The sequence below is a fragment of the Rhagoletis zephyria genome, unplaced genomic scaffold, assembly GCF_001687245.7.
Source record: "Rhagoletis zephyria isolate East Lansing unplaced genomic scaffold, Rhagoletis_zephyria_1.1 Rzeph_scaffold_02386, whole genome shotgun sequence".
NCBI lineage: Eukaryota > Metazoa > Arthropoda > Insecta > Diptera > Tephritidae > Rhagoletis > Rhagoletis zephyria.
The window spans coordinates 1-18,465 of NW_016159470.1; the positions used below are offsets into that span (position 1 = coordinate 1).

The 18,465-nt window shown below is 35.8% G+C and overlaps 4 protein-coding genes across 4 annotated transcripts in view; 1 reads left to right on the forward strand and 3 right to left on the reverse strand.

Annotated features, from left to right (window-relative positions):
- Positions 1 to 7,509: 7,509 nt before the first annotated feature.
- Positions 7,510 to 9,424, reverse strand: LOC108366714 (uncharacterized). Its single transcript, XM_017621174.1, has 3 exons — positions 9,081 to 9,424; positions 7,752 to 7,917; positions 7,510 to 7,673 (listed from the first exon to the last, which is right to left on the reverse strand). Exons 1-3 carry the CDS (start codon positions 9,145 to 9,147, stop codon positions 7,595 to 7,597), a joined length of 312 nt encoding a protein of 103 aa, XP_017476663.1. The 5' UTR covers positions 9,148 to 9,424; the 3' UTR covers positions 7,510 to 7,594.
- A 1,856-nt stretch (positions 9,425 to 11,280) lies between these two features.
- Positions 11,281 to 11,769, forward strand: LOC108366712 (uncharacterized). The gene is made up of 2 exons (XM_017621173.1): positions 11,281 to 11,450; positions 11,519 to 11,769. The coding sequence occupies exons 1-2, from the start codon at positions 11,363 to 11,365 to the stop codon at positions 11,749 to 11,751; spliced, it is 321 nt and encodes a 106-aa protein (XP_017476662.1). The 5' UTR covers positions 11,281 to 11,362; the 3' UTR covers positions 11,752 to 11,769.
- Positions 11,770 to 13,115: 1,346 nt separating this feature from the next.
- Positions 13,116 to 15,617, reverse strand: LOC108366715 (uncharacterized). Its single transcript, XM_017621175.1, has 3 exons — positions 15,457 to 15,617; positions 15,216 to 15,384; positions 13,116 to 13,302 (listed from the first exon to the last, which is right to left on the reverse strand). The coding sequence occupies exons 1-3, from the start codon at positions 15,515 to 15,517 to the stop codon at positions 13,224 to 13,226; spliced, it is 309 nt and encodes a 102-aa protein (XP_017476664.1). The 5' UTR covers positions 15,518 to 15,617; the 3' UTR covers positions 13,116 to 13,223.
- A 2,449-nt stretch (positions 15,618 to 18,066) lies between these two features.
- LOC108366710 (uncharacterized) overlaps positions 18,067 to 18,465 on the reverse strand; it is a 2,801-nt gene continuing 2,402 nt past the window's right edge. Inside the window, exon 3 of the mRNA XM_017621170.1 lies at positions 18,067 to 18,339. Within this exon, the coding sequence (XP_017476659.1) occupies positions 18,222 to 18,339 (118 nt within the window). The 3' untranslated portion in view covers positions 18,067 to 18,221. The remainder of the gene's footprint in view (positions 18,340 to 18,465) is intronic.

The window sequence follows — 18,465 nt, forward strand, 5'->3', positions numbered from 1 at the left end:
GCTCATTTACCGGATCTATCATTTCCTTCATTAACTTCCCGGCATCTGTTCTCATCACTGCATTTGTACTCATCAAACTCGTAGCTTCCCCTCGCCGCCGGCTTTCCCGCAGCCGCCCATCGCTTTTCTCCATCGGCTAGCTTTGACCCGTCTGGTGTTCTTCATTTTCAGTTATCCGTAGTAGCAGTGCAGCGCATCCCAGTCGCTGCCGCCGCCACCACCCCCGTTGTTTCGACAAGCGGCGAGCAACGGAAGTTGTGCAAAAAAATGATAAATGTTGCAAGATTTTTTATTTTTTTTTTTTACATTTTAGCCACAAGCGACGTCTTAGAGCTTTTGGTTTTTTTTTTTACTTTTCATTGCACATCCTTGCTATTGTTGTTGCTTTTGTGAGTCCGCGTGTGTGTTGCATGACTGGCTTTTGTTACTGTTGTTGTTTCACGTTTTGTTTGTTATTGCTGCTTTTGGTCTTTACTCACTTGAGTTTATCGCATTATTTTATTGCTTATTATTTTTTTATCTTTCTTCCTTTTTGCATTTGTTTGCTTCTTTTTTGTTCTAATTTTTTATTATCTTTTTTTTTCTTATTTTTGTCTTCACATCTTTTCTTTATTTATATTAAATCTCACTTATAATCTGCCAGCCAATAATCCCAGCCATTGTTTGTGTTTGTTGTTATTGTCATTTAATTTTTGCTGGTCATGTTTCCCTGATGATGCAGAAAAAGTCGCTAATGATTGTCCAGCAATTAGCGGACAACTTTTGTGTTCATCGTCTTTTATTTATTTATTTTTTTTTTGTCTCGTTTTGTAGTCTTTTTTTGCGCCCACGTGGCGGTTGTTTTCGTTGTCCTAAATACGTGCTTGGCGAGATTAAAAATTTGCCCAGAAAATTAGCAGAAATCAAAGATTATGGTGTTTAAGTAGTGAAAAGTTCTGTTGAAGCGTGGAAAAAAGAAACGAAAATAAAGTTTAGCAGGCAAAGTATGAATGAATGAAGCAACCGATGAGCAGCTAAATTAAACACGCTTAAAGAAAAACTTTTTATTTACTGGCGGCATTCCACATCTTCGGTGGCTTCATTTAATTTCTAATCGGATGAGTGATTTTTTGAAAATTTTCATAGCTTCTTCACTTCTTCGATTTCCCCTTCTTCTTAAGGGAAAATAAGAATAATTTTAATGATTGGACGTTGTCTAGTAAGTTGCCTTTTAGTTCATAGATTTGTAAATTCTTTTTATTTTTCATTATGCTCTTCACTTTCTTAGCGAAATCGAAAAAATTGTCCTTAACCTTTATTGATCAAAATGCATATCTTAACGCATCCTTATTATTGCTTAAAAGTCCTTAGGGTCAGCTATACCAGAGTTGAAATTTGTGCCTTACTAATGGCGTACATCGGCTTTCAATATGGTATCTTATACCCCCTAGTAAAGAGAACAAGTTCCGTTTTACTGGGATATCCACCCAGCCCGCAGCTGAAAGCCCAGTTCTCAACCAAGCTCAAGTAACCCTGCATAAGCTCAAACAGTGTTTCCGGAAACTTTCCTTTCTTTATCAATACTATATCATCGGCATAGGCAACCACCCGACAGCCACTTGTTTCCAGAGCCACCAGCAGGTCATTGATTACACCGACCCAAAGCAACGGCGAGAGAACTCCCCATTGCGGGGTACCTCTATATCTCTACTCACACACCTCCGGATTGAAGCGCTGCCCCACTCTGCCGTGACAGTTCTATTGCAAAGCAAGCGGTAAATAAACCTGACAAGGTCGGCTCCGACCCCTAGCTTATTTAGGGAGTTAGCTAAAGCCTCAAGAAAATCATTGTTAAAAGCCCCCTCAATACCAAGGAAGGCACCGACCGCAAATTCCTTCTGCGAGAAGGATTGCTCAATATTTTCAACGACCGCGTGTAAGGCCGTTTCGACAGAGCTGCCCTTGCAATAAGCATACTGATCCACGGAAAGGCGCTCCCTGGGGATCTCGCTCCTTAAATGCAGATCGATCAGCCTCTCCAGCGTCTGAACACCACTCTGGAGGACAGTTGTGAACAGGAACAACAACAAACACCAAACGCGAGTACGAATAAAACGACAAAGACGTTTTAGAAAACAAGTACGAACACGTGCTCCAAATTTTGGTCGGAGAAGATAATCGCTCTCCAAGGTGTATCTGTCTACGATTCATGATACCCGACCAAGGTTTAGCGGTCTTTCGGAGTTCCTTCTGGCAGCAGTTTTAAATTTCTTTGATTGTCTCATTCCCTTTGACTTCCGCCAGTGGGCAGCAAGCTGAGATTCTTCTCAACTCTTAAGCAGTTCTGCAGTGTATCCTTTAGAAAACAGTACTAAGTGGTGTTGTTCTGCACGATAGCTGCGCCATGGCTAGGCAGAAGCTCAGTACTGAGCAAGGATAAGGGAATGACGAAAATGCAAATCAAAATACAAATGAGCTTAGGGAACCAGTAGCTTCGAAAGTCCATAGCAAATAGTTAGCCGTGATGTAGTTCAGGCTTGAAATTCTGCGCCTAATAACAATGTGCTCACACGTTGGCTTCATTAATAAATTTTTTATGAAATGAACTGCTTGTAAATTATTATTTTTTTTTACCTTAACAAAATTGCAATCCTACTATGCACTCCATTTTTTGCTGTCTTGGAAGAAAGATAGCTTTTTAAAGATCAAATATGTGTGCACTTTAGCACTCTCACAGAACAGCACAACACAGCGTAGCAGAGCATTTGACCAACATTTGGTTGCCTGCCAACGACATAATGCCAACACTCAAGACAATAAAACAAATATGAGAAATGGCTTGCTCAAACATAAAGAAAATGAGAAATGCGAAAGTGAGTCGCACAGCAGTCAGGAGTGCGAAAAAAGTAGAAGAAATGAGCAAATAAATGGATAAATACTTAAATAGAATAGAAACAAAAACAGGAAGCACTATTAAGAGTAAGTGTGCCTAGGCTGCTGGGCACAATGGCTGGCTGTTTGGTTGGTTGGCAGGATGAAGTGACACAAACAAGGAGCCGAGCCATATGCAGTTGTCGCGAACAAACAACACACACACACACACACACACGCACACACATGGGCAAATAGAGTCACACGCTGAAACATGCAAATTGTGCTACTACATTCGCTCAGGCATGCAGGCAATTCAAAAGCGAGTAAATATTTAGTGCACAAAACAGGCCAAAAGCAACTCATCATCAGCATGCCAAGCAGCAAGAAATTACTCGTAAAAGAAGGAAAAGAAAATAAGAAAAATAGGAGTGTGGATGTGACACAATAAGCCCGTGCGCGCAGGGTAGGGCAGTCGGCCAGCAGAAGAAGAGATGGAGGCAGTTGCAAGGAATGAGTGATGCGCCTAAAGTGCGCCAGTCGCCCGCTTCCTCTACGAACGCGGCGATTTTCATGCTTTAGCGAAGCTTTTTGGTATGAACTCAAACTTCTTCCTTCCCCCCTAGTAGCCTGCAATGGGAAGCCGAATAAGCGACCGTTGTGTTATTGTGTCAACAACGACAGCATTTAACAGGTTCCTGCTTACACGACCACAACAACAGCAGCAAATTAAATAATAACAAAGAAAAAACTATAAATAAACTCAGCAGAGGGATGCTGAAAAAAAAAATAAAATAAAAAAATGACGGAAAAAACACGTAAGCAAATAAGAGCTTCAGCAACAAGCACCACATCCGCGACATCCGCGACAACAACAACCACTAAAAGGCGCACAACGAACACATTTTCCAGCGACGACAGCCATAATTGCCATAACATGACCGTAAGCCGTGAGTCGCGAGCCACCAGCCAGCCACCAACCGCCAGCCTTTACCTCCGGCTAAATGCCACTGCCTTTTGGCCAGCGTGGTGGTGGGTTGCTTGGTTTCTCCTGGCTCTTCTTGCGTAAGCAATGGCCACTTGAAGTGTCCCCACAACTTTACCGATTTTTGCTTCAGCTTGTAGGACAGATGGATTGGAAGTAGAGTGAGACAGTGTTCTCGTACAGGATAAACGAATTTTTTTTTCGAGGCCACTCAGAAATAACTTCTGGCTCTGTCAATTTGTGGATCTTTTGCTTGAGATCTTTGGTTGTGTGTTCGGGATGGGAATTCGAAGAGTTTTAGCTTTTGGCCCTTAAACGCTAGAAGCTCAGCTTTGTGTACCCATTTCAAGCTTCTTGGGTCGATAACGGCTATGTACTCGTAACTTGAAGCTCGTTCAGGTTTGACACAGATTCCTACATTTTCTGCATGCATTTTAGAGACGAATTAGAGTCTCACTAAAAGAGGAAGTAGTAAACATTTCGTTACGGGACTTACGGAAGGAAATATGAGGCTTTCGACATCGCCAGAACTCGCTGCGAAATATGTAGACTAGAAAGACAACAAATTCTAGCCTAATATTGGCACTCGCACTAGATGAGGTGCCAAAGCTGTTCGACAACTGCGTATTTCACAAAATATGCTTCGAAATTCGATTGAACCACTTTGTTGAAGACTTGGTTTGCCTTAGACCAATGTCAGGTGAGATAACCTGTATTCGCCAAGAGGTTTACTTTGTTTAAAGACACATAATAATAAGATTGGGAATGCCTGATTTTCACGACTGGTTGTCCTGCGAAAGTGTTTTTTAAGGCAGTCCGCTCGGCCTAAGCTTAATTTTTGCTTGTTCATCGAACTATCGAACTCATTTGACACTCTTGACTTTCGTCCGAAAGCAGAGATCAGCACTAAACTTAATTATCAAAGGATTTTTTAATGAGCTAGTAACCAAAACAGATTTGAAGTCCTTCGTGAACCGAATACTCTTCTTTGCACTTTTTTAACAGTTGTCAACAATGATATTGAGATTGCTAATGGGCCGTAACAGAACACAATGCAACAAGGCTCTTTAGAAAATTCATTTAATAATACCGCATTAATTCAGCTCTTAAAAGTGACTTCAATTATTATTCATGTTGCCATTCAGTTCGTCCATAGCGAAAATCCAATATGAAGTCGCCTCAGATGACTTTTGACATAAGTCTCATATGATGATTTTACCTTAAAAGACAACATTTTTCAATCGATTCTGTCGAAATTTCCGTCTTTCATTAGCCCTCCGATAGAGAAAAGGCTGAAATTTGAGAGTATGGAAAGTGAATACGGTGCTAAATAGGGAGGTGTATGAAATCATTTGCTATTCCTTTTTTCATCAAGAGCCAAGACTTCACTTAGTTATTCAGTTACATAAGCCGTTTGAGAAGTACAAGCGGATAGTTAAATGAAATAATAAATGAAAGTTGCAGCTGTTTATACGTCAAATTCTGCATAGTTTTAGGCGCTAGTAGTGAGAGCTCTTACTATGCCGAAATTCTTTCTCAGTCTTTCGCAACTGAAAAGCTGTTTACTTTAATATTTTTGCTCTCAAAATCTTTGTCACTTTCGTCTCACTGTATGTATGCTGGAACCCTAGCCAGCAACATTTTGGCTTGTTGTGCCTCACAAGCATGCCTTTGTACATAAGTTGCGCTTTTATGAGCTCTTGAGGCTAAAATTAAACATGAAAAACTTGGTCAGATTGGCCATGAAGGGAGTTGAGTGAGAGGAAGGCGGGCGACTGGGTAACAACTTAACCCTATTGGGCAAAAGTGAGGTTGGTCGTCTGGTTTGTAAGTTGGTCTGCTGCCCATTGTGTGTGGAGGCAAAAAAAGTACAAAAAGAAAGCAATAAATTCTAGCAGAAAATTACGGCCACTACTCAGCACATGTCAGTGTGTATTGCTGACCTGCTTGAATTTTCTTTCAAAGCCTTTTTTCTCCAGCCATTTATGCGAAACAATGCCATTTTCAATTTTAGTTTAGAAGAGCAGTTATTTTTATAGTTTATTATATTTTGCTTTCACACATCTTTTCATGTTTGTTATCGCCAGTCATTTCCGCATGCATTACATTTCGCTTGCAGTGCCGGCGACGCTGTCATTCGTCTATTTCCGCTTCGCATTTGCACCTCAAATTGCAGGCAATCAAAAGTACTGGCATACTTTCGGGCGAGCACCAAAAAGGCAGGCTGGCAAAAGCAGCAGGTTTTCCTAAAATGCATACCTACATAGCAATGCAATCTCCGCTGCCATGGCTCACGGCTGGCACGTCGCCGCCACCGCCGCCGCCGCTACCGTCATCGCCTGTGGCAACCGACTCAGCATCCGGCGAAGCATTCGACAACACCCACACCCACACTCACGCAGTGTATGCAAACGTCGCTGTAGTTCAGTGGCAGCAACATAATTTGTTTGAAATTTGATTAGCAGCGTCGGTGGCGGCGGTGGCGGTGGCATTAGCAAAAGCAACAAAAGAATAGCAAAATTCTGCCTCACAGCTAGCGAATGAAGCTTTAGCTGCGCAGGTCAGCCGAAGGACTGCGACTTGCTCTTCGGCGAGCACTTTTGGAGAGTGGAAGTCGGCGTGAATTTTCTCAAGGAACAGCTACTTACACTTATAGTGGAACAGATGGCGCGGCGCACTGCTGTGTCGAGGCTGCGATGACAATCAGTTGTCATTTTGACATTGCTTGTTGGCTGTGAATGCAGCCACACAAATGCGGGAGATACACTGAGGGAAAATATAAAAGCACTAAGTTTATCTGTATTTGTATGCGTAAGGTGTGAGATATATCGTTAATAATCACAAGTAATTTTTAGCAAAAAAAAACCGACTTCAATTCTCATATAAAAAAATATATATATATACAGTATCGGTCATATCTATAGCACGCCATTTCAAAGTGATATTGTGTTCCACTTTTGTTTATTTATTTATTTTTAAGAATTTTCAATTAAAACACAGTTCTTTCTCTAACAAACCCCATATAAACCCAAGTTTAACAATTTGTAGAAAACTTCAAAAAAGTGCAACAAATTTTCACCTAAGTTTCAAACTTTTTTCTCGGAAGTGCTAGATTTTTTTTGAGTACACAGTTTTTTAGCCACTGCAATTTTAGTCTGATAACGTGCAAATTTCAAGTGGCTACGAATTACCGTTAATTTTTTAGAATTTTTTTTTGTCGCATTGGCTTCCTTATAATGAATAAACTCAATTTATTTGTATATGGATGAAAACCGCAACACCTTTGGCGACAAAAAATTCTAAAAAATCAACGGTAGCTTTCAGTCACTTGAAACTTGCACATTATCAGACTAAAATTGATTGGGCTAAAAAACTGTGTACTCGAAAAAATTCTAACACTTCCGAGGAAAAAGTTTGAAACTTAGGTGAAAATTTGTTGCACTTTTTTGAAGTTTTTTACAAGTTGTTAAACTTGGGTTTATATGGGGTTTGTTAGAGAAAGAACTGTATTTTAATTGAAAATTCTTTATGGGACCACCTCTGAGACACAACCAATAACCAGCAGCAATACTAGTAACGTCATACCAGTTGACTGGGTAGTATCACATCAAACAAATAATCCAAAACGGCTCTCTCTCTCCCTCGTAAATCTCTTCAATTTATTTATCGCAAAATTCAAATTTAGGCAGTTCAAAGTGATTGCCTTTTCTTTCGTTTTATTATACTGACAATCCTGATTTTTTTCTGAATTAAATCTCCTCAGCACTTCACACAGCAAGCTGGAAATTCGCCTTCAAATAATTTCCGATTCTCACAGGTTATACGCAGGTCACTGCATCTGTGGCAATAACGAAAAAAAAATATCAATATAAATATTTTTGAGCGTTATCACTTATAAATTTCATTTTCCACTCACTTTATCACTTGCGTCACAAATTCTTTACTACAACGCGCTCGTTGTACGCAAATGCCATTCGTGTTGGTGCCATAATCCACATATTCTACACTCTTATCAGTGGCGGCGTCATAGGACACTGCTTGCGATGCGCCCGTGAGAGATGTGTAACTGCAAGCTGTTGGTGCTGTGGTGGGGAAAAAAATTATTTTTGTTAAAACAGAACATTTTTGAAAGATATTTTCATTTATGTATGTATGTTCATATGTACATATATAGCGTTCTTTTTTTTTTAATTGAGCTCCAAAATTTATGCATGAAAGTAAAAATCGTTCATAAATTTTTGGGCATTAAAATTTTTATTTTAAATAAGCAAGAAATTTGTGTTTATTAGAAAAACGACAATTCATGTAAGTTTTCTATTAACCAAAATTTGATGAAAATTTTTTTAATTACCAAAGATATGTATCCATTTTTTAAATGACTAATGAATTTTTCGCCAGCGTTTTTACTCACCAAAAGTTGGTGTTGAGTTTTTTAAGTTATAAAAAATGTATATGCACATCTAAAGATATCAAAAATTATATCCAGTTTTCAGATGACCAAGAATGTGTATGCACAAGAGTTTATGCCCAATTTTTATTGGGAAGGAAATATACACCCTTTTTTAATTTTTTTCTAATTACACTGTAGGAACGCTAGAATGACACAAAAAACTCCGAGACTTGAAACTTAATTTTGGGTCATAGATTGCGGATCTGCAAGCCATTTTTTCTAGATCAGGTCGTTTTCCCAAGATATTTTTATTTTAAGTTTGAAAAAAATTCCAACTTTAACATGGAAAATGTTACTCATACGCCATGTACGAGTATGAGCGAGCAGGACCATGTACGATTTTTTAGTAATCAAAAATTTATATCTGATGTTTTAAATTGCCGAAAAATGTATGCCCAATTTTTATTTGGCGAAAAATTTAGTTCGTTTTTATAAATGGCCAAAAATTTATGCCGAGTTTTCATTCAACAAAAAAGTATGTCTAACTTTCGATTGACGAGAAATTTATGTGCAGTTTTCTAACAACCAAATTTATGCCCAGCTATTTATGTCATTTGTTATGTTATCTAAAGTTACGTACAGTTTTCAAGTGGGAAAAAATTGGAAATTTCACAAAATAAAAGATTTAGCTTCCGCTTGCCGCAAATATTTTCACAGAAATTCACCGAAAAGTACAAAACTTTCTCTTTCGTCGGTTTGAAAAAAAATATAGATTTATTTAAACTTTCTTGAAACGAAAATAATAAAAATATTTTTTAAAAACATTTCTTTTTGCTGCACTAAAAAAATACTTACAAGCTGCAGCTGCGCTTAAAATTTCCAATAGGAACAACAACTTCAGAAACAAATAAACCATTGCCATCGTTTTTCAGCCACTCGTTTGAAGGCCACTCTTTCGAAATTTTTTATTACAGTTGTTGCGAAATTTTTTACAAAAATTTAGGGTATGCACTTTTGATAAATTAATTTTAGCAATTTAACAGTTTTCAAAAATTTTATTTTGATATTAAAAAAAAATAATACAAATTTACTTAATCTCTACACTTTCTTAAAAACAAACCGAAATTAATTTAAAAAATTCCTCTAGCCACCAGTCTTATTTTTCTCATGCCACACACAGCGCCAACTGAAACCCGAAATTAATTTTCCACGCGCTTTTATAGCTTATTAATCGCGCACACGCACCAGCAACTCAATCAAAGCGGTGGAAAAATTTACTCATTTTCATACATACATATATACATACATATGTACATGAGTACATGTGTTGTATGTATACAATTAATTACAGAAAAATTACGAAATCCCTATCAGTCACAAGAAGCAGCTCACAAGAGTTAACCTTCCGCGACTTGCACCAAATTTATTTGTTTACGCACTTTTCCCTAGAACTTTTTTGTTTTATTTTTTTTATTTTTACAATTATGTTGATGAATGGTTGTTTGTGCGCCGTGTGATTACTCGAAGCAACAGCATGCGATTGAGAATCAAGATCGCAGTGCTGCACTCTTACTTTTCAAGATGCTGTAGTTTTCTACATTGTATTGATATATACAAATAAGTGTAGATATGGGTGTGTATTTGTACAACCTACCTACATATCGTTACCGTTACCTTAATATAGAAAGGCCCTATCTCACATCGTCGCTGAAATACAAAAGGCTGTAACTAAGTAAAATTCCAAAATTCACTTTTTGATTGTTTGTGATGCATTCATTGAATTTTGAATCCCTACATCGTTTGATGCGATAAAAAAATTTTTGTTAGTTACGGCTTTTTTGCATTTCAGCGACGTTGTGAGATATGGCCTTTCTATATTAGGGTAACGATATGTATACCTACATTTGTATGTATGTCTGCTGTTCCCATTTCTTCAATCAAGTTCAGCGTCTGGGCAAATTAAGTTAGTTTTGATCCACAGAGAGAATGCTTTGTTATCAATCGTAGAAAATACAAAAATGCTCTGCGCAGTTGCCCACCTCTGATCTAATGCACCAGAGAGGGCGTTTGCTCTTTGTAGGGTGTAATAAAATCTACCAAAAGCATTAAAAAGCTTCTCCTGCCTCTTTACCTCTATATCACGCTCTCTCTTTCTCTCTTTCTATCAGGCCAAGTGAACAGTAGACCTATATTTCCATCAACATTCCGTTACGAATAGTAGACACCACCCATATGCCAAACATCTCTCCTATAAGTAAGGATCCATTTCACAAAGTCACTTAAGTCCCTTATGATTCGATCCTCGGGCTTCATGCTAGGGGCTTCTCAACTCAATGATCTAGGTAAGCATGTGTAGTCTGCTTCAACCAAAATTGCATAAAATTCGAGGGACTGATTTTTCAAAAGATTCATCGACCTTTGTGCGTTTGTTTGTTTTTCTTTAGAGCAACAAACGTCTGTCGGCGTGGGCCGTAATCAATAAACTACGCTAATTCCCCCTCTCCTTTGAAATATTCCACCTGTTGTCCCCTTCGAATATCGATCAAGACGAGATATCAGGCTTGGAATGAGCTCTATTCAAAGAGCCTTTTTCACTCATTCTACGGAGCCGTTTACTCTCTAGTCCTTTATGTTTACTCGCCTCTTTCAGGTTCAGTTTGACCTACTGGCCTAATTCTGGCATACATCAAAAGCATAAACGATTAGTCGCATTCAATTTTGTTAATTTCAATCCCAGCTATTTTAAATATCTTTTCGCCACATTCGTAATATGTATACGTAATTGTTATTTTTATTTACATACTAAATACCTGCTACCCTCCGCGCGTTGCTCTTTTGTATATTTTCTTCGTAATCATATTTCAAATTAGCATTATTACTTCGGGCGCTTGTTTTCTTATTTTAAACAGACTGTACTCTCCCCATCCCGTTCGCTTCTCACCTCACTTCATTGATAATTTTATTGCACAGATGAAATGACGCCACCACGTCTCAAGCTCTAAACTCATCTCAACAGATTAGCATTTCAAAAAGTAAACAAATAAATAAATAAATACTGGCTGGTGGTGAGCAAAATCAGTTTAACAACAACCAGCTTAGCGGCAGAAGGTTCACCAAGATTACTAAGAAAGCTTAAAATGAAATTGCTTGTACTTTTAAACATTGCTTTTTGCATTGTGGCTGCGACGCACGCCGAGTCCTACATACCCAATTCACCGGATCCAAGTGAGCTTTAGAATTTTATTTATTCCATCTCATAAATAATATACTCAGAGTGTATCCTCGTTCAATAGATAATCCCGGTCATTGCTTTCACAAGGAGTTGCAGCTCCCCATCAAGCTAAATGACAGCGTCAAGCCAACCAATGTGGACTTGTGTGCCGAGCTAACCTGCCAGGAGGAAGGTTTGATACGTCTCAGCCAGTGTCCACGCGTGCAACCCAGCTGCAGGGATTTTAAATATCTGCCCACCGATTTTAGTAAACCATATCCAGAGTGTTGTGAACGTTATACGTGTAATAAATAAGTAGTTGATGATGAAGAGCGAAGTGTGTCAAAATTTTTTTAGATTTTTCCTTACTATTAACATTAGGGCGGGTCACATTATTTGTTTACTATGCGCGTATAGCATAGAAGGATTCTAGGTGAAATTCTAAGCAAATTTTCCGAAGAAACCATGGGTCTAAAATCAATTTGGAGTTTTCCAAATTGCGTAAATAAGTTTCGAAGAAAATGTGAAAATTTTCACCGTTGCGTCCTCTGGTGAAAGTTTTAAGAAAAAGATAAATGCAGAAATGGATTCCTCATACCAAAAACCTCCTTATATTATGTTTTTTATACAAAACTTAAGCACTTCTCTACGACACTACCTCAAAATACTAAGAAACCTATTTTCGCAATTTGGCAAACTTCAAGTTGATTTTAGACCCATGGTTCTTCGGAAAATTTCCTTCTTTGCTATAAGCGCATATTTAGTCGAAAAAATCTCCCATACTAAATTGAACCTCCCTATTATATATACCTATGTATGTACATTAGAGTGCATCACCAAACAAAAATGTGCGGTTTCCCGCCGGGATTTCAAAATTTATCATATTTTAGGACGTCCACCAAAATATTTCGGAAAAAATTAAGATTTAAGTGCGTTGGACCGATTTTAAAATACCTCCAAAAATGGAGTTTTCTTAAACTATGATATGACGATGTTTTTTCTGGAGGCAATTTTTTTCTTCCAAAGTTCATTGCCCTCTACTACGTTCGGCTAAAAAAAAAAAAACAATTTTTTGGAAAGGCCTTACAAAAATATTTTAGAATCAGTGGTGCACGGCGAACTTTTTTTGTTTGTTTGAAAGGTCGTGCAGCCTAATGCGCATATTTTGTAAATTTACATTTAAAAAAATTGCTTAAATGATATCATTGCCATGTGTTTATGGATATAAGTTAATAATACAATATTTGTAATGCCGCTGCCATTGAACTCACTCAGTAAACCAGTTTCAGCTGCTCGCTTCGATCAGCCGAATTTTCTGATTTTGCTAGAGCTGAGCCATCTTAACGATTGCTCGTTTATTTGTCAATAAGTTGCTAAGGGGAATCAACTAATCGATTGTTATCCGCGGCTATCGAAGCACAGCTGCCGAGGTACAGCTTTGCCCGAATTATGCCATTCGTGATCGTTTCGAATCGAATGAAATAAAGTGGCAGCTGTTTTATCTGCAATATAATTTTAATTAAAAAAGTGTACTCGCAATCGAATGCCGCAATTTCAAAATTAAAATTCATATCGAGTTTATTTCGATAACAGATGAGGCGGTGATTCGGGCCCTGGTTTTGTTTAGCTGCCAACAGTGGCAGTATTCTCTTAGGCTTGAATTTAAAAGAATCTCCCAATTTTTTTTTTTTTTTTTGTTAATTTATTTATCTCTTCTTTCATTTCCATACATATTATGTATGTTAGTCAGCACGCACTTCTGATGCGTTTTACTTTTCCTTAAACGCTTAGCACTTCACACAGCAAGTAGGGAATATCGATTTGAAGGTCTGACGATTATTACAGTCCACCTGGTAGTCATTGCAGCTGGAAAAAGAGAAGTGGAAAAGAGAGTTCTTTAGTAAAGCTAAGTAAAACAACGTAGTTTAAGGCAAGAAAAAAAAACAAGATTTAAACATATGTACATATTAAAGCGATTGCCTTGGATTCGAACATGTGGAGTAGTGGATTGATTTTTCATATAAACTGTCGATTATTTATATATTAGGCTCTTTAAATTTAAAGGAATGCCCCTGTTGTGTTCCGCTGTTTATTTCATAAACTCGAAAAAATATACTTTTATTTAGGTATATTTACTGAGAGCACTCATGAGTTGAGAAAAATGTATGAAAACGTCAATTTATAAAGCTCTTTATACCTACTTTATTTTTATGAATAAGGCCATTAGACTTTTACAGAATTTAGTAAAATTCCACAAATTTTAATCTAAATGTTGAACTTTTTAAGCAGAATTTTTAAAACATATTTGGGTATGCGATTAAAAGGCTTATACAATTTTAGTTAAACAAGTGCAAATTTTGAGCGGCTAAAAAATCGCATTGATCTTAAAATTTTTTTTTTTTTTACGGCGTTTTGCGCTTTTTTTCATATAAACATGCTTTTCTTGTGGAAGAATATGCGCGAAAAAAATCCCACGTTTCCTAAATTTCCTTATTTACAGTGACTCAAACAAATGACCTCGTGTTGATTTTCTTCAAGTATTCGTATTGTTTTTCGAGCTAAATTTTTATTATTTTTATATAAAAATATCGTCTAAGCTTTAACCAAAACCGTGTAAATTACAGTTTCAAATTGTATGCAAAATTTAAGAAAACTCAACAAATTTTCATCAAAATTTCAACTTTTAGTCTAATGAAGTGCACGTTTCAAACGGTTAAAAAATCGGGTTGATTTTTGGAATTTTTTTTTTTTGGTGACGGATTTTTGCACTTTTTTCATACAAAAATGAACTTCTTATGAAATAAAACGCGGGAGACCGTCAGCAACAAAATTTCAAAATATCAACTCAAGTTTTTGTAAATTACGCCTGTTATATTAAAAAACCCGAAAAAGTAGACTCCAATAAAAATCTCAAAAATCAACACGATTTTTAGCCATTTGAAACTTGCACTTCATTAGAATAAAATTGTATGGGCTATAAAACTGCATGCCCAAATATTTTCTAAAAATTTAGAATAAAAAGTTGAAATTTTGATACAAATTTGTTGAATTTTCCTAAAGTTTTTATTATTTTAATTTTTTAATTTTTGCTTGTCCAAGATGCTATGTAAATAATCCGAATTATTAAAGGGAGAATCCTAAACTGTCTGGGGCTTGAAATTCACACAGAAAGATTTGTATGGAATCTGACTCTTCTTCATCGCTAGAGCGCCAAAATCATTGCGCGGTGTTCTAAATAGAGTTTTCGTTGACTACCTAAGACTATTTTCCAGTTGCAATAGTCTACTCTCGCATCTCACGAGACATCATCTTGTATTGCGTCTAGCTTTGTCTTGTGGTAAACTGTAGCTTTCAGGTCCCACTTTGGGCAATGAAAGACACAGCTCTGGAAAGACCAATTGAAACATATTAGCCTCATTATAGGATTCTAATATTTGTCAGCGAACCTGGAGAAACGGAATGGTTGACGCACTTACGTCGAGGCCACGCAATAAGCGAAAATTCTGAGCGGCTGAGCGGCGCCATACCGAAATGCCGCTCAGCCGCTCATTCCGTCGCCTCGGCCTAAGTCGGGCTCAGCTCCAATCATTTTGTTGAAAAGAAGGGCAACCCAAAGGCGAACTTGCAGATGTGATGGCCCATTTCCGATTTAGGTTTGTGCGAAAATTTAATACCGGAGAGGCAACATCTACAGTAGACTTTTTTTAACCCGCAATCGCGCCGCCTCCGTTAAAAATTGTCTTTCACTGATTACACACTCTCTACAAATCAGTACTTACGATTCTACTTTAGTCTCATAGGTCTCAAGGCACACTGCTCTCTGATAGCAAACACCATCCTTGTTGTTGCCGTAATCGATATAATCCTCTCCTTCCTGGATGCCGGGGAAATATCTCAAAAACTCAAAATGTCCATCGAGCGCGGTGTAGCCACAAACTTGTGGGGATGCTGTTGGCAAGAATATTTTTATTTTTTTTTCGAACTGCATAACAACAATTTTGCGATAGTTTTTTCACTTACTCGCTTCACTGATGGCGCACAGACACACAAACAAACACAATAGCAATAAGTACTGTTTCATGATGCGTGACACGTTGCTGAAAGTTTGAATTGCAAGTGATTTGCTTAACAAATTCACAGCCAACTTTATAGGCTTTACAAAAATAACAGAGGAAATATTGTAACTAAAAATAAAAGAAATGAAACAATCAACAGTTGCAGCTGATCAACTTAGTGCAACTAACTAAATGTTCGATGAATGATAAGCAAATATGAATAAGTACTTAGGGGGGGAAATGTAATTTGCTAATTACGGTAAATATTTATTTGCAACCGTCGAACACGTTATGAAGCCATTAAGCGAGTATACATTTGCATTTGCGGTGTAGCTATAGCTATACAAATATACATACATATGTATGTATAGCTATGTAAATATTTGCATGGAATAATTTGCATTTGAAGAAAAAAATATATAAAAAAAAGAAGAAAAATGTTGCTGAAGCTAAGCGAAAAAAATTTAAAGATCTTTAGATAAAAAAAAAAAAACAAAAAAAATAATTTTAAATTTTTTATTCTTAAGCAAGGATGACACGATTTGTACATTTGTACAGATTCGCACAATTTGGCAGCCCCAGAGTGGTGTTGTCCAGAAATTTTTAACGAGAATTTTTAACGGTTGCTATGCATGCATATTGTGACGAACTTTTGTTCTGACGATTTTGTCGAAACAAAAAAAATTAGAAAACGCGTATTGCCTAAGTTTTTTATTTTCAAATTTTTACTTTTTAAAAATAATTGTTTTAAAATATTAATAAACACAATTCGGTTAAAATTTTTTATTTTCAAGTGTTTACTTTTTTTAAATACAATTTATTCTATTATAAAAATATTTGTTTTAAAAAGCTTTACAAAAAGTAAATTTTTTTTTTTGTTTGTTCTTACTTTTCCCAATTCTGTTTAAATTTTTTATTTTCAAATTTGTACTTTTTTAATATGACACCATTTATTTTATAATTTTTTTTTTGGCCTTACTTTTCGCAGTCTTGTTTATTTTTTAAGCAACTTCCAAAAAGGAGGAGGTTATCAGTTCGTCGGAATATTTTTTTTTATGTGTGTTACCGCATAACTTTGAACCACGTCAACCGATTTCGATAATTCTTTTTGCATCTGAAAGGTAGTGTCTCAGAGGTCCCATACTAATCTGGTTTAGATCCGATTATTGAATCATGAAATATATATATGTACATGAATTGAAGTCGGTTTTTTTTGCTCAAAAATTACTTGTTTTAATATCAGTTCCCTTAAATAATATTTGCAGAGGTAACAAATAATTGATTTTTAAAATTTTGGCTTTAAATTTGTCTCGTAAAATTTTTTATTATCACATTATAAATTTATCTACTTTTTACAAATTTTCGTTTCTTAAAAAAGATCTTTTAAAACCAAATAATTTATTTTAACAAACAAATATTTATTAACTGAATTTCTTAATTTTTTTATTTTTCCTAATCGTTAAAGATGGTTAAAGCTCTCTAAATTTGTCAAAATAATATTATAAACTTACTTATTTTTTTAATAATTTTTTTTTCGTTTTTTTCGAAATATTTTTTTACTACAATAATAAAAAGCTCATTAAAGCTATATATGTATGTATAATTTGAAAAAAACTAAGTTTTGTTGAATGTAAATTTTCATTGATAAATTTCCACAAAACTTTTGTTTAACGTTGTTTTTCCTTCCTATTCGTCAAAGCTGTAAGCTCTAAAAAATATGTATTTTTTTACATTTTTTACTTTCTAATTTTTTTAATCTTACAACTTAAAATGTTAAAACCTTTTTTTCGTTAAAGCTTTAAAAAATAAAAGAAGACCAATTTTTTATGCCTTTAGTTTTAAATTTCCATAAAACCATTCAGCAATTTTATTCAGCTTGAAGCCATGTTTAAGTGGATTTTTTTGTGGAAATTAACCATAATTTTGCTGCTATTTTGGAGGTCACCATCTCTTCTCATCAGCCTTCTTCATCGAGTTTACTGGAACTTGTTCCAGCAACTGTGGCATTTAAAGCCAATGATCTATGCACTGAGCTGAGTTCGCCATGTAAAATGTTGCGGTTTTGTTGCTGTTTAGACTTGATCATGCGGTTTTTATAGTTGTTGGTTAACAATTAAACTCTTAGATTTTAAGTCTTTAAGTTTCTCATTTTTATAATTTTTTAATATTCAACAATTTTATTGGGTTTGAGGTTTAAAAATTGAAAAAATTATGCGGAGAAACAACAAAATTCACACATGATAGAAGTTATAGCTGCCATTTCTATAAAACTATACTTATATGTATACATACTTACATATTTTCTTATTTTTTTATTATAAACAGCATTTTTTAAAACCTTATTCACAAAAATAACTTTATAAGTTTTAGTTTAAATTTATTTTTTGTAAATTTTGGTTTTTATTTATAAACGTAACTTAATTTTTTTCCGATTTCTTTCTGTTTCATAAGCTTAAGGCTTCAAAAAGAAAAAAATTTAATTTTTTTCGAGCTCTTTTTATTTTGAAATTTCTTTTAAATTTTACTTTGCTCGTATGTTCCATAGAATTATCTTCTTTCCCAACAAACGTACGTACATATGTATGTAAAAAAATACCTGCACGATGCTACGTATTTTTTTTTTTAAGTTTTACTATAAACGTGACAAATTACTTAACACAATTACAACAACAATGACTATTTCTCGAAATTAAAGCAATTAAGTTTCAACAATTAAGTCGCAATTACAAATTAAATGAAATTGCTGTCTGTTTGACACACTAAGCGCGGACAGCAAGCTGGATATGCGCGCCGCATATCCGATTCGATGCGGCAGGTCTCATTTGGTTGGAGATTATGGCGGCCGCAGCTGTGGCGTGCAGAGGAGAATGGAAAATTAAAACAAACATTAATTTGACTTATACACAGAATAAATGAATAAATGCATAAAAAGCAAAAGATAATGAAATTTTGTGTTTTTTTTTTTTTTTTTGCC

Bases quoted from the DNA above. Each gene is read 5' to 3' on its own strand.
- LOC108366712 (XM_017621173.1), top strand. From the start codon at position 11,363: ATGAAATTGCTTGTACTTTTAAACATTGCTTTTTGCATTGTGGCTGCG. The intron at 11,451-11,518 runs GTGAGCTTTAGA...CTCGTTCAATAG, and splicing joins ACCCAATTCACCGGATCCAA to ATAATCCCGGTCATTGCTTT.
- LOC108366714 (XM_017621174.1), bottom strand. From the start codon at position 9,147: ATGGCAATGGTTTATTTGTTTCTGAAGTTGTTGTTCCTATTGGAAATT. The intron at 7,918-9,080 runs GTAAGTATTTTT...TCCCCACCACAG, and splicing joins TTTAAGCGCAGCTGCAGCTT to CACCAACAGCTTGCAGTTAC. The intron at 7,674-7,751 runs GTGAGTGGAAAA...TTATTGCCACAG, and splicing joins TTTGTGACGCAAGTGATAAA to ATGCAGTGACCTGCGTATAA.
- LOC108366715 (XM_017621175.1), bottom strand. From the start codon at position 15,517: ATGAAACAGTACTTATTGCTATTGTGTTTGTTTGTGTGTCTGTGCGCC. The intron at 15,385-15,456 runs GTAAGTGAAAAA...TCTTGCCAACAG, and splicing joins GTGCGCCATCAGTGAAGCGA to CATCCCCACAAGTTTGTGGC. The intron at 13,303-15,215 runs GTAAGTACTGAT...CTCTTTTTCCAG, and splicing joins TATGAGACTAAAGTAGAATC to CTGCAATGACTACCAGGTGG.